Source organism: Paraphaeosphaeria sporulosa (assembly GCF_001642045.1).
Source record: "Paraphaeosphaeria sporulosa strain AP3s5-JAC2a unplaced genomic scaffold CC84scaffold_7, whole genome shotgun sequence".
Lineage (NCBI taxonomy): Eukaryota > Fungi > Ascomycota > Dothideomycetes > Pleosporales > Didymosphaeriaceae > Paraphaeosphaeria > Paraphaeosphaeria sporulosa.
Window position 1 is genome coordinate 1,336,339 of NW_017253366.1, and position 13,579 is coordinate 1,349,917.

The following is a 13,579-nucleotide window of genomic DNA, read 5'->3' on the forward strand; positions in this document are numbered from 1 at the left end:
ATGCATACAATTCGACATATTGGAAACGTTACAGATTGTGATCTACGGCTGCGACTGGCTGCAAGGAGATGCGGCAAAACAGGAGGGAAAAGAGAAGGGAAAGGAATGGAAAGAAACCCCATGAAAGCATACCTTCCCGTCACTTACGAGGCTAGCGTCGAACGAAGACGATTGACTTCAAGCTACATTCTGAAGCTCACAAGCTACGTCCGTCCACCTCCCGCCGCTGCAGCGTCCTCACATCGACCCCCTGGAACATCCGCACATTGAGCGCCTTGACGCCCTCGTAGAAGCCCGGCTCGATGCTCTCCGCCATCAGACTGCTGCCGCAGCGGCTGCAAAAGTAGTGCTGCACACGTTCCTTGCCGAAGCGGTATTTCTAACCCGAGGTCAATAACACGTTCACATCTGCCTTCTCACCTCGGCCAATGGCCGAACGGCGTGCTGTCCATGTAGCCAATCAGACCGTGCATGTGGTACGTACCTCGACAAGGTTGCTATTCAGATCCACGTTGTCGAACTGGATGCACTCGTTCTGCACGTAAACGTTGAGGTACCCGTTGCGCGCGCAGATGGAACAGTTGCATTCGACGACCCAACTCTCGGGGTCGTGCAGCGGCGGGGAGAGCGTGACGGTGTAGCGGATCAGCTGGCAGTGGCAGGACGCCTGGTACTGTGGTCATAATTAGCCTGGTATTACGAAGAGTGCGTCCGAGTCTCCGCAAGGCAGGATCGAGGTAGTGCAGATGAATGGTTGTCTAGCCAAAGATGGATGCTAGACGCGAAGGCTTGAAGCCCGAGAAGGGGGTGGGCAGTAAGGGTCCAGTGTAAGGCGGAGCGCTAGGCGCTATGCGGGAACGACTGCGACCGGGTGGGGTTCACGCAGATCGCTGACCGGTGTCGAGCTAGGAGGAACTTTGATAGGACTTCTCCGCAACGAGAATCTGGGACCGAGAGGATCATGCTGGGAGGGTGACGGCGCTAGGTTGCATCATCTCGATTCAAGAAGAGCGTGCTCGCCGTGAGTCCCCGATCGTTTTCTTCGCCTCTTTCTCGACACGCGCCTGAGCAATGACGATGAAAGAAAGAACGTCAAATTAGGGGGACTGATATTAGGATGATGGGGTGTGATGGAAGGCCATTCTTTCCGAAGATGGATGTTCAAGACGTGCCACAGGAAATTTGAGATTGAGACGATTGGAAAAAGGAATTGTACGTACTCTCTGACTTGTCTTGTTGGTGGCCATGGCATGTACAGTAGGATATCTGACGTCCTGTTGTCGGCGAGAATCGAGATTGATGGCGATGGAGAATGGATGGAGCGGAAGGAAGTAGATGGGGTACATGCTCCTCGAGGGGTGGAGCGTCCTATATGGACGTCGGACTGCAAGGGCTTTCGCAAGTTCGGCTCAATTGGGCAGTGGTTGCGAGAGAAGAGATGTTTTGACAAAGGAATGGGCTTTGCAAGACAAATGTATGAGATTGGGCATCAAGAGTTTCTGATGCCTCTGAACAATCGGATTGTCTGTTTGTATTGAGTGCGTTAGCGGTCGTTAAAGCATACTTATAGAGCTGGCGACTACCACTCTACTACCAATCGTACCTGGCTAGGGATCGTCGCGGTCCCTAATCAACGATCAGTCCTCGGCCCGTTCCACTTTTCCTGTTGCCTTCTTCTGATTCTTGCTATTTCGATCCTGAAATCACCGCTACACGACTCTGCAGAGTTCAGAACAGCTCCTTTCAGAGCGCTCGTCGTGATAAGAAAGGAAGTCCAGCATTCGGACGAATCGGTATTTCGCGGACGGGGTGTGCTCTCAGCTCACCGGTAGCCAGATTGGGGCTCGAGGAACATCGCGCTTCGTAAAGATGATGGCCGACAACACTGAATGCCTTCGCTCCAGAACGTGTGATCTAAAGGCGTGTTTGAGGATGAGCATGCTCGTATTGCGAATGCCGAATCATTGCTGGTGGCGTATACCTCGACAAGAAGGGTTAGCAACTTTCAAGAAGTGAAGCTTGTGTGGATGTGCGACTAAGCAGAATTCAGGGTACGGGGTGATGGTTGTCGCTCTACGGCTAGGTCCTGCAGTCCTACGCACGAGGGCTCAGACCCGGCTAGAGGCGCCAACATCGGTGACAGTTGCCGTTGTCGAAGTACTGGAGTATTTGGTTCGTGTCTCGTCGGTTTCGCTGCTCCATTAGGTATCACAATGGGGCCAAAAGAGGCTATATCTGGACCGGCTGGCTGGAACGATTGCAGATCTGCGGGAAGCTGCATCCTGGATTGTACTAAGAGACGAGACAGCGGAGAATTTTAACAAATCGGAGAGGCTCTGACGGCTGGTTATTCCACCGCTGCCGGACTGCACTTTTTTTTATAGATGGGTACGGCAACCGGAGCGCCCGTTTGGTGATCCTCGTATTTGCGACGCATATTGTTGGCTGCAACGCCACCGAATGGAGCCACCCTGGATCGGTGGTCCGCGGCCCTGAGTATTCGCACCAGTGGCAGCGACGTATCAATCTTTCCATAACTGGGAGATGTATCCAGATATTCGCGACCCCGGTATGCTGTGCGTTAGATCGACATAGTTGTGAGCACCCAGGGAATGCCACCATCAGCTCTAGGCAGATGCAACAACCTAGAGGCTAAATCCTTTTGCATACGATCCAGGATGGTACGACTATCGTCCACTCCGAGCCTGCGTCGGACAGAAGATGCCGAGGGAATCTCGCAAGCACCGATTGCACGTTTGCTTGGTGGAGCATAGGATATCTGGGCTAGAAAGCGCTCGTATCGTCTTCGGTCGTCGTGTTAGTCAGTGCGCCAATCGTTGGTGCTGTGACTGCTGTCCTGAGCCGAGGAAAATCGTATCATCCTCATTGGCCGTTCTTGTTCGTTCATGGCTATTTTCACGTTAGCGATGAACGACCCTAGGGCTCAGATGATTGTCTCGAGTCTCTTACTTGGCGTCTGCCTCGACGCTCCACTTTCGAGCGGCCCCATCATCAACGTCACTGTGCAATGCGAGCTATGCATTGCGTCGACTTGAATGCGAAACCAAGTTATTATTATCTCGCCGTAGGGTGAGCAAAGATTACAAGGAAGAGATGGATTCGCCAGGGGAGTGCGAGGTCACAATCATGCAGTGGGAAGCAACGAACTGGAAAGGTTACCGTAGTGGCTGTCTCCAGCGTCTAAGCTAACAACTTCAGCGCCCATTCAACACAGCCAACAACGTGAGAGTCGAGTATCGATGAGCCAATCTCAATCGTTCTCACATCTTAACATCATATATATCACAAGATTCATTTCAATTGCTGTTCGATAGGGAGAAGTCTTTGAGCAGTGATATGCTTCAGCTACGCTACTGACTATGCTTGCATTTGGACGTCAAGGAGACATCTTCCAGCTTGAACAAAGTTCTTAAACCTTCGGCGCGCGCTGAAGCAGATCATAAACTTCACCGTCTTCAAGCAGACGAATCCTAGCGTCGCCCAAGCGCTCGGCCAGATCATCCACGTCAGACCTTGTCACTGTACGCAGTCGAACGGTCTCGATAGAGCCTCGAAGACGACCTTTCCTCGCTGCTAGATCAGTCCCTCCCCAGTATTCTCCACCTGGTGACTGCCTGGTCTTTGTGAGCCGTGGTATTTACTCGGTCCATCCCGATACTTCGCTGGTGCTGTCGGCCCTGCCAGCTCCAGCGTACGTACGCAGTACTAACAATCGAAGGCAAGAACTTGACGTGCAAGAATTTGTTTTCATTGCCAAGAAAGAAGATCCCCGGCGTTCCTTCAACAATCCTCAATCCGGGCCTGATACCAGTCGAATGCTGCAGCACAGCCACGTCTTCAAATTCTTCGCTGGGTCTGGGTCCGTATAGTGGCCAGCAGCTATGTATTCCATGTACGTCTTGACATAGTTGCATCGGATCAGCGTCTTGAGACACACAGGACATAAGAATCGCGTCAGCGTGCGCCTCGAACTGCTGTCGTGCTCATCCGACGACGCATGACAGCAGTTAGAGGCGCAAGGTGCTTTCGGATTGAGGGGAGTCACTCTAGACGTAAGGGCTAGGTGCCCACAGCTAGGGTCGTGCTAATTAGTGACCTGGTTTTCGCATGCGCTTTATCAATGCGGCGTCCTCGTCCCGTGAGTCTCCTCCAGACTGTCCAGCGCCTGCGGTACGAAATCCTTTGGGTCGGTGAGCGTTGAGCAGAGTGCCAAGCGTGAGCGCAGCATAGAGTAGATGTTTCTATTTCAGCTGCTGTGGGACGAAAGTTTCGTGGTCAAGGTTGCGAAGCATACAGCGAGTGGGGTACTTTTGTTCTGGATTCATGATCAATGCAGTCTTTGGTATCAGAATTTCGCAACATGATGCGCATGCCGGTTCTGGAGTCTTTAGGGAGCAAGCGCTCTAGCCGGAGATTGTTCCCTCTGGGAAAGCGGACAGCAACATAATCTTGCAAATTCGCAGGTTGATAGAAGTTACATAGAGGGGAAAGCTCTCAAGCGACTAGATATTCTTCGAATGATAGGGAGCAGGTGCTTAGTCACCGTGCACTTTAATTGACAAGATACCCATTTTCTCTGATTCTTGAACACTGTAAACGTCTGCACCCATTTTCCCGCTTTCGAGATCAATTGCGATGTGATGTGTGTCTGTTTCTTTTGCAGCTGCGATGCGCGAACCCGATGTCTCTCTCAGCAATGTCAGATTTCTCGTGCGAGGCGTGCCTGGGCGACTTGCCCGGCGCCTCACGGTATGCCGCGCTCAGACTCCATCCAATCCGTGCGACTTCTTAGTCTTTCGATTTGAATGCGAAGAATTTCGGGCGCATCGGCAATTCGCGCCAGGTAGACGTTTTGGCCCCTCGCATTCTAGATCGCGGACCTCCACATTGTGAAGGCGCTCCACGTTTGGTTTGAGGCATACAACCCCATCTCTGAATTAGTTGCAAGGAGCTGGGTTGATATTCACTCCTGCAGAAACCATTGGTTCGTCTATCTCCAACGTGTTGGGCACTGCACCTGCGTGCAGTAGCGACCCGTCAGCTTGGCTTGCAATTACGTCTTTCGCATCGTACACCACCACTTGACCCATCCAATCAACGCTTAGCGAAAGAACCGTACGGTTGGCCCGGAGCCAGTCCACAGAGCGTAGATGCGGCCCCCGCAAGCCTCCCGCATATAACGGAGGAAGGATCGCAAGGCCCACGAACAAATGGCCATGTAGAGGCGTCATTCGCCACTATCTTCTGCTTGCCTTACAAGCTTTAAAGCGAATGCTTGCGCGGCACTCCCCCTTTTCCTTTACCATTATACTGGCGCTCAAGTCGCGCGAAGAAGCCGGTCGAACCTTGGTTTTATATGCTACGAGCGTACCTTGGTCCCCGGTCATCGCAGACCGAATACTGCACGCGCGGCACAGCAACTGCATCGGGCATCAAGAAAATCTCCGAATTTCGTACACTTACCTGAGAAGGCTACACCGCGGAGTGCTTTGTGCCGTGGCATCGAATTGGCTGTTTCAGGCACTTCTCGAGCGCCTTATCTGCCATCGGAGGCATCCACATGTGCGAATCATCTTATCCAAAGCTTTCTCCCGCATTCATGTCTTCCTAAGGAAAAAAAATCCCCAAACACGATATTGTCTGTTCGGAGGTACTGACTACGCTAGTCTGAGAGGCAACGATACATGGGTGCGAGGGCCGATCGATCATGATATCGATCCTAGTCTGGGAGTTTTACTGGGAACAGGACCCTGTATAAGTGCCAGTTTTAAGACTACAAGCATTTAGTTCTGACTGAGTCTCACCATGGTCAACTTCACTTTCGTGTCACATAATGGAGCGCGACCGGAGAAGCGCGAGCTGGTCAAATCGCATGTTATGAGAGAGTCACAGAAAAGAAGAAGAGAAGCCAAGCAACGCTATCGACGTACGCACTTCTTTGCACTCACGAGGGGTCTCATGAGATCGTGCACTGACTTTGACAGACGACCTCTCTCCTTCGTATACGCAGCAGCGTCCTGAATTCGTTATGGCTCGGACCGAGACACTGCATCAATATGGAATCGCGCCACAGCCATCATTACAAAGCGATCGACCGAGCATCTCGTGCTCGCCAATTCTGACTTCTTCTGGAGACGTCAGGACCAGCCGCAGCGACAATGATGAGCGTCGTCCCTTGTGTAGCTTATCGCAGCCTACGATTGCTGATTCGATCCGGGTTTTGGACCTGCACATGTCCAGAGGCTCAACTTCAATACCTGTAGCGGGATCCCAGCCCCATCTCAGTGTCCACATGCCGTTGCCCCCTCCTCCACTTCATACGACACTTCACTCCCGGCGACCACGAATCCTAGGACCGCAGTTTCTGCGTTTTGCTGATGCAGTTACGGACCCATCATGGATGCCAGAAAATTGGCTAAGCCGCGTTGACGAAATAGTGTCTCATTGTACGTTGCTCACAACCGTGAAGTTGAGTAGTAGTTCTCTGACAAGTGTGGTGATAGACTTCATGAGTTTTACCGGTGCTGCACCAAATACTCAGAGTACACTGACACATTGGTTCAAGCAACCTTTGAGGAGCCCACTCATGTTGCTCTCCTATTGCCTACTCTATTGTGCACATCGTGACCTCATAGTGGGAATTCTTGGAAATGACGACCACTATTTCAAAGCGCGCAATCTACAATTGATCAACGCCGCGCTTGAGGACCGATCCACCGCTTTGGCTGATGAGACCATCATAGCAGTCGTAAGCATGGCCATGTACGAGGTATGTTTGAGTTTGCACCCGTGCTTGAGAGCTACTGATGTGTTCGAGAATCTCCGAGGTAGCGATCAGGTCATAACCCATGAACGGGGCCTCGGTCAGATGTTCGATATGCGAGGCGGCATCGAAAAGTTCATGTCAGAGAAAGGCTTCTATATTGGCAATTATGCCATGCTGTAAGGCTCTTCAATCCAGCGTATTTCATCATGGCTCATGTACCGTAGTGTCGATATGATGCACTCAGCATGCTCCAATAAGCAACCATTGTTCACGGAAGTCAAACGGCCAATACTGAGAGACCCGCATGTGGGCATGCGAAAGCAATACTTCCCACATTCACCACTTCGTGTCGCTAACAATCCCGGTTTCAACGCAACAGTCTCCATTGAAGAGCTTCGTTCGAGTCTGGACGTGCTCAGGGATGCTTTTGATGGCTTGGAAATGCTTTGTATTGAGGTCTTCGACCCGAACACCGCGACTACGGAAGGACTGCGGTTCCGGCATCGACGCGATAAATTCTGGACGCGACTGCAGGCACGCGACATATCTGAGACTGAGCCAAACGAACTTACGACAGAAGGGAAAGTAAAAGAAGCAATCAGATTGACCGGGACTATTCACTGTTGCGCAGTGGTATCTCAGATCCAGCATGATGACGAGCTGAACATGCAGTATGTTTTGCGTCTTCACGAGGTCCTCAAGAAGCTCCAGCTTGATTTTTGGAAGACAGCACCATATCTATATCTGTGGATGTACGTAAAGAGCGCTGCCAGTCCACATGTGCAAAACACTGACGATGCCAGACTGTTGACGGGTGGAGCAGCTTGTAGTAGACTCCCTGAGCCTCGCGCATATTTCGTTAGCGAGATAGCAAGAGTCGGCATGTCAATCGGCTTCTTCGACTGGCAACCCTTCACCCGTAAGTACAATGCTGATTTGTACGCGGCTTGCTCACGATGGCCCAGAAAGTATAAACAACTTCCTTTGGCTGCAAGAATTCCTACGCAAACGCACCAAACGATAAGATCGATACACCAGCATCCATCTGTTTACTGTAAATCAACTAGCGTAGTAAAATCTAAAACCGCTAGACTAATGATAGGCTCCAGGTTTTAACGTAGACCCCGAACATGTTCCTGCATGGTCTCGGAGTCCGAGGCCTTCAGCATTCCCAGCGCAAGCCTTCCCAACGATACCACGCACCCTGCAGTTAATTCCACTCGGCAGCGCATAGTCGAATATAGAGTACACGTTGTCAACAAGCATTTGCAGACTGGCCAAGCGTCAGAGTGGATGACCTACAAGCACAGGCGAGTCACCACGATACATTTATGTACAATAGCAGATCTTAGAGGTGTTTGAATGCTGCAGCTACCACACTAAGACACTCTTAATGACAGTGACATCTTCCATCTTCCGTTTTGTCATCTCCTAGTCATGATTCTACACCCAGCGGGGCATAAAGTTTGAGGTCCTCACAGCAGCACGGATTAACTTCGTGACATTAGCTGCACACGACGCATTCACTGGCATGGGTTATGCGAAAGACTAGTGCCCAAAATTGCCGCCTCCTATTACTGTGGATTTGTCGCCTGCGAGTACAAAGTTAGCCTGGTTGCGTGCAGGCGTCAATGCTGCGTGATCGATGCAGTACGCTGGGTGTCCTGTGGTGCAATAGCGGCACTTGAGGCATGCTGCGGCCCCGAGAGAGTGACCAAGTCACCAGGCGCGTACTTCGACTAAAGGGCTTTGGATCAACGACGGAGGATTCGGCTGGCTCCTAGAGATTGTAAGCACAACAGCAGGATGTAGTAGGGCTGCAGGAATCATGGATTGTTCAACTACCTTTATGTCCCAGAACCCTTGGGTAGATACCGCCGTAGCACAAGATATATTGGATGGTGCAACAAATCAGTTAGTTCAACAAGATATCTGTGTGGCACACGCCGGTAGCTATGAACTCGACAAGGAACTCATCTTCATATGGTTCGTGCGTCAACATGTCTTCCCACTTCCAATCATGCTCTGAGTACGCGACAATGCCTTTGCACGGGACTATGTATTCGACCATGGTCAAGAACGCGGCTGATTGGCACGAAGAAGAAATTTAGTCGAAAGAGGCTGCAGAATTACATCATGAGGCTGACAGCAACTATTATAGCTATGGTGCATATATCGTGGTCACTTTATGTTATGTTTGTAGCCGAGCAAGACGGTGTTGCTTTCGCCATCGAGTGCGGGACTGGCTATTCCAAGGTCGAGGTGCACATGTTTTTAAAGCCGGAGACAGGTCCGGAGGCTGACCTCTAGCTCTACCGGTACTTGCGAATCGTAGCCGCATCGACGAATAGATCATAGATATATACGCTGCTTGACTCCCACCTTTTACAGCCCTCCAGATACGTTGTACCTGACATCGCCGTGCAGTGCATTTTGTAGTGTCGCTCATCCGGTATTACGGTGCACACGCATACCTCGAAATGAAGAGATACTTCTCAATTATTAGTTGCAATGAAGGGAAGAGCTAGAGCAGACATCCATAACATCTATTCAATAAGCTGGAGATCCTGCACCCCACAAACAATTACGGAAGCAGCGAGCCAGCCTCTTATTCCCACGTCTTCAAGTAATCCTCAACAGCTTCAAAGTCTTTCTTGATAACTTCCACGTGTTTCTCGCTCCTGGGTACGAACCTGACATTAAACGGCTTAGGGCAGCACAACAGACCATCGTCATACGCATCCGTATCAATCTCAAGCTCATTACCCTTCTCATCAAGTTCAGGCTTGATCGAATAAGCCCACAGCAGACGCGCAGTGAGGCGCCACAGCGTACGTTCGGCAAGGTGTATACCTACGCAGATCCGACGGCCAGCACCGTAAGAATAGTGGTCGCGATTCTCATAATCTGGAGAGCCAGCATAGGACATGGCTAGAAGTGGGCGGTTCAGGTAGCGGTCAGGATTGTAGTTGTGAGGATCGGGGTAGAGATCAGCATTCATGTGGATATTGTAAGCAGGGCAAAACACCGCCGAATCTTTAGGAATAAGATAGCCGTCGAACCAGTCGTCGCGGTTCACGCGGACAGGTACCCCTGTGGGGAGACTGACATCCCGGATTAGTCCAAGGCATGGTTATGGTTGAACAAGAAGGCCTTACACAGGACGCATCCTCATACTTTCCTTCACAATGCAGTTGATATAAGGCAGGTTTTTGAAGTCATCCCAGGTGGGCGCTCTGTGATCTCCACAGACGCGATCGAGCTCCTCTTGTGCCTTTTTCTGTATCCAGGGGTGTTTTGCTAGATATAGAATATTTGTCAACACCACTGTCGCGGAGGCCATAGTAAGCTGAGTGTCTCATACTACTCTGTGCGATACGTACTAGTTGACGTGGTGTCCGCTGCTCCTTGATGTAGCGTGCCAATAAAGTTGGCCTCCTGTCGTGGGGACATTTCGACGTCGCTCTTCATTTCACCACTGATCAGCCTGTCCCCGAGGGACACGCGGTGATCACCCTTTTGACGGCGTGCCACGACCTGCGAATGTGCCTCGACCCAAATCGAGCTTACGGTGTCAAAGCACGTCTTCGCACGTTTCTTAGAGGGCACAAGAAAGGAAGGAATGTAGTTGAGGATCGGAAATTGTTCAATGGGAAGATAAGTTCCAGGTGTAGCTGTGGAAGTGATAAGTTCAGTGTTGTCGTTTATTAGTGTAAAAATTGAGGCATATGAGATGGTGTTCTTACTCGCAAGATTAATCTGGTCGATAGCATCGTAAACGCACTGGGACTTGTCAATCGACCTATAAGATTCCTTGGTATTTGGTACAGCTTACAGTGGCCCAGAAACTGTCCGGTGTCGGAGCGCGGAACCCGAAGATGACGATACTAGCTACAGACGCGGTGACTCTCTTGACGTGGTTGAAGAAATCCTCCGGGGTGTTCAGCAGGTCGTGCATCAATTGACTTGCCCTGTTTAGATTAGCTTTCCGAAGACTTCGCAGGATTGGAGGTGTCCCACTCAGCTTCCTGCACCGCCATAACCGTTTCGTCGAGATTCTTCGGCGACACGAAATGAGCGGCTATCTTTCTACTTGCCCTCCATGCCGGGTTCGCATCCCAGAAGGCAAAGTTCTCCGCGAGGGCCGTCATCATCTGCTGATCCTTCGGTCGCTCTGAGTATATCGCGCTTCTTTTGTCGAGCAGATCATGTACTGTGCGTTTGTCATTCAGCATAATGAGTGTGCCAGCACCGATCTTCAAGGAGTAGATGGGCCCATAGATGTCTGCCCATTCCTTGAACTTTTTCTCTACACTTTGGCCGGGGATCTGATGGGCATTTCCAAGGATCGGGATGGTGGGTGGGCCCGGAGGAAGGCTGGCGACGATGTCAGTGCTTGAATGATTTTCTACAAGGTACGCACCGCTTGTCGCGACTGCCGAACTTGTACAAAAAGCGAATGCAGAAGGCAGTGACTACCAACGCAGCTAGACCAAAAGTATATCCGACAGGACGACCCATTTGACTCAGTGAGACGAACTTGAAGGAAAACCAAAGGAAGGCTTTGCGAGGCTGTCATTCTTATACCCATACTGTACACCGATGGACTCAGTACATGCGCACCCACACTGACGTTCATGGAGTTAGAGTCGCTAAAGTGCCCGACCTCCTGTTGGTCAACACAACAGCGAATTAGTTCCAATACATCGTTACCCCTTGCCTTGCCCAAGCGCTCCCTACATCTCCGCATAAACGATTGGTTGTTCCAGAACAAAGGAGATGCACGAAGATTACGCAGCATTTATGCGTGCTCCTCTTACCCAATTACCGCACTTCCGCCTTGGTATTGACCTATAGTACGGGTGTTGCTGACGCCACTACTGAGTACGCCAATCACATCCTGCCTTCAAACATGAGGAATTCGTGATGATGCTGATAAATTTTGCTTTTGGTATGTGTTGTGTGGTGTCACAAGTTCGGGGATGGCTTTTGCCCTTTCGTCACTAGGGCGCTCCTACCTATCTCGGACGGCTAAGCGAACGGTCGTACCAGGTGCAAAGCGAAGCTGTTTAACCGAAATCATGTGCTTACTTCTGCACTCTATCTCGTCCGCCGAGTCTGAAAATTTGTGATGCGTGGAGTAACTCTTCATTTCGTCAGTTAGTTTCCAAAGGTACTACTTCGCTCAAAGTCAGGTGTGTACGTAACGTGGATGGAAGCAAGGACGAAGCATACAACCTAGAGTTGCTCAGCACAAGACCTCTGCGCTTGTGGTCGCGGAACGAATTAGCGTAGAATCATCGATCCCGATATGAAGTGCTGGAACTTCGCTCGAAGGGACTAGTCGAGTTCAGGTGCGGAATTGATGGATATGTTGAAGGACGGACTGTAACAACAACCGACCGCTTGGCGAAGCAGTGAAATCGCGGTACCGTGTAGGTGTCAGGGAAGATGCATCAGGCGACGGCGTGACGATACCTGCTAACATTTAGTCGCACAGAGGACTTGTCGACCACAGATTGGCGAGACGTGAAGAACCTGAGCCAGCAGTATATTCTAGCAATCACCGATGACGAGAATGGTGGCATACTCTTCATCAACACTGCAAGCTGAATCACAATGAGCCTCGTACGTCGAGACAAAGGACTGCTCGAATTCCTAAAATACGTCGACAGCTCACTTTAATTACCATGGCACCAGCCTCGTAAGCAGTCCTTGCCAGACGTAGCCAGCCAACACCCACCACTGTGTTCGCACATGCCCAGTCGCCATCACTGCAACCTGTTGATTTTCCACCTCCCTCCTCCGTCCCACAGCCTCGACCCACGCAGCACCGAAGTCGGCATAGTTCAGCCCGTCAGTCGTCGCCGCATCCGTCAAGATCAGCCTATGTCCTGTCCGCTCCATACTATCCGAATCATGCAGCCCCGGCCCATCCATGTACACATACCTCAAAACTGGTCTCTCCGCTTCCGCAGCCTGCTTATACAGATTTGCGGCCTTCTCAATATCCGTGTACACGTGATAGAGCATGAAGTGCATGATCGCACGTTGGAAGGCAGCCATACTGTGGTTGACGTTGGTATTGAAGATCATCGTCCGATTCATTAACAATAACGGCGGCGGCGGCTGGCCTTCTTTCTGCAGGTTCTGGAGTGCGGTGATTATGCTTGCTGCCGCCGATTGAGCGACATCCATTCCTCGAAATGGCATATTTGCTGCGACGCAGTTGTATATGACCTCTGTATTGCGGAGACAGTCGGTCAAAGTGTCGAGGTCTGTAACTGGTGCCGTATAGATGTGGATCTCAGGTCGGGATGCTTGGAGAAGCTGCGGGAATGCTGACAGGAGCTTCTCTTTGTTTCGCACAAAGATGTTTAGACGAAGATCTTGAGGTTGAGTCTCGAGGAGGTAGTGCAGCACGGCAGAGCCAGTACTGCCCGTGGCGCCTAGGAGTGCGTGGGTTGGCATGATCTTCGGTATTGTGAGCTTGCTGTGCTGGTATTCGCAACATACAGAGAGGTAGATCCATCATAAGTCTTAAACATCGAGTACACTACTGCAATGCGATCACAAGAAAAATATAATTCAAGACTGCAATCAAAATTCGGCTTCTGCGGCTTCTGCGGCTTTTGCATGTTTAACCTCGACGGAGCGTATGTGTATCTTGAAACAACGAATACCCCCGGTCACGTCCCAGTTAGTTCTATCATACAGAACAGTTGAGCATTTAGTGGCTTTGTATGTGACCCGAAACCAACCTGTCTCGAGCTTTACAACGCGGCTTCTCGT

General features: G+C 50.9%; 6 protein-coding genes across 6 annotated transcripts; 3 read left to right on the top strand and 3 right to left on the bottom strand.

Moving 5' to 3' along the window:
- Nucleotides 1-196: 196 nt before the first annotated feature.
- On the bottom strand, nucleotides 197-1,247 carry CC84DRAFT_1219132 (uncharacterized protein; the record flags this gene model as incomplete). Its single annotated transcript, XM_018183057.1, has 3 exons — nucleotides 197-379; nucleotides 485-673; nucleotides 1,221-1,247. 3 exons carry the CDS (start codon nucleotides 1,245-1,247, stop codon nucleotides 197-199), a joined length of 399 nt encoding a protein of 132 aa, XP_018034240.1.
- A 457-nt stretch (nucleotides 1,248-1,704) lies between these two features.
- Nucleotides 1,705-2,521, top strand: CC84DRAFT_871434 (uncharacterized protein). The gene is made up of 2 exons (XM_018187730.1): nucleotides 1,705-1,994; nucleotides 2,051-2,521. The coding sequence occupies exons 1-2, from the start codon at nucleotides 1,870-1,872 to the stop codon at nucleotides 2,319-2,321; spliced, it is 396 nt and encodes a 131-aa protein (XP_018034241.1). The 5' UTR covers nucleotides 1,705-1,869; the 3' UTR covers nucleotides 2,322-2,521.
- A 2,582-nt stretch (nucleotides 2,522-5,103) lies between these two features.
- On the top strand, nucleotides 5,104-5,955 carry CC84DRAFT_871908 (uncharacterized protein). The gene has a single exon (XM_018187733.1). It carries the CDS (start codon nucleotides 5,293-5,295, stop codon nucleotides 5,806-5,808), a length of 516 nt encoding a protein of 171 aa, XP_018034242.1. The 5' UTR covers nucleotides 5,104-5,292; the 3' UTR covers nucleotides 5,809-5,955.
- An 820-nt stretch (nucleotides 5,956-6,775) lies between these two features.
- On the top strand, nucleotides 6,776-7,811 carry CC84DRAFT_1219133 (uncharacterized protein; the record flags this gene model as incomplete). Its single annotated transcript, XM_018183058.1, has 5 exons — nucleotides 6,776-6,790; nucleotides 6,839-6,963; nucleotides 7,012-7,539; nucleotides 7,591-7,706; nucleotides 7,753-7,811. 5 exons carry the CDS (start codon nucleotides 6,776-6,778, stop codon nucleotides 7,809-7,811), a joined length of 843 nt encoding a protein of 280 aa, XP_018034243.1.
- A 1,539-nt stretch (nucleotides 7,812-9,350) lies between these two features.
- Nucleotides 9,351-11,395, bottom strand: CC84DRAFT_1197469 (cytochrome P450 oxidoreductase-like protein). Its single transcript, XM_018181523.1, has 6 exons — nucleotides 11,211-11,395; nucleotides 10,808-11,164; nucleotides 10,616-10,758; nucleotides 10,171-10,461; nucleotides 9,946-10,114; nucleotides 9,351-9,891 (listed from the first exon to the last, which is right to left on the bottom strand). The coding sequence occupies exons 1-6, from the start codon at nucleotides 11,306-11,308 to the stop codon at nucleotides 9,396-9,398; spliced, it is 1,554 nt and encodes a 517-aa protein (XP_018034244.1). The 5' UTR covers nucleotides 11,309-11,395; the 3' UTR covers nucleotides 9,351-9,395.
- A 1,077-nt stretch (nucleotides 11,396-12,472) lies between these two features.
- Nucleotides 12,473-13,258, bottom strand: CC84DRAFT_1177813 (averufin oxidase; the record flags this gene model as incomplete). The annotated part of the gene is made up of 2 exons (XM_018180306.1): nucleotides 12,473-12,695; nucleotides 12,738-13,258. 2 exons carry the CDS (start codon nucleotides 13,256-13,258, stop codon nucleotides 12,473-12,475), a joined length of 744 nt encoding a protein of 247 aa, XP_018034245.1.
- Nucleotides 13,259-13,579: the final 321 nt, after the last annotated feature.

Excerpts from the sequence above, each read along its gene's own strand:
- CC84DRAFT_871908 (XM_018187733.1), top strand. The coding sequence starts at position 5,293 with ATGCTTGCGCGGCACTCCCCCTTTTCCTTTACCATTATACTGGCGCTC.
- CC84DRAFT_1197469 (XM_018181523.1), bottom strand. The coding sequence starts at position 11,308 with ATGGGTCGTCCTGTCGGATATACTTTTGGTCTAGCTGCGTTGGTAGTC. Across the intron at positions 11,165-11,210 it reads TTCGGCAGTCGCGACAAGCG|CCTTCCTCCGGGCCCACCCA; the intron begins GTGCGTACCTTG and ends CATCGTCGCCAG. Across the intron at positions 9,892-9,945 it reads AGTATGAGGATGCGTCCTGT|TCTCCCCACAGGGGTACCTG; the intron begins GTAAGGCCTTCT and ends CCGGGATGTCAG.
- CC84DRAFT_871434 (XM_018187730.1), top strand. The coding sequence starts at position 1,870 with ATGATGGCCGACAACACTGAATGCCTTCGCTCCAGAACGTGTGATCTA. Across the intron at positions 1,995-2,050 it reads CGTATACCTCGACAAGAAGG|GGTACGGGGTGATGGTTGTC; the intron begins GTTAGCAACTTT and ends AGCAGAATTCAG.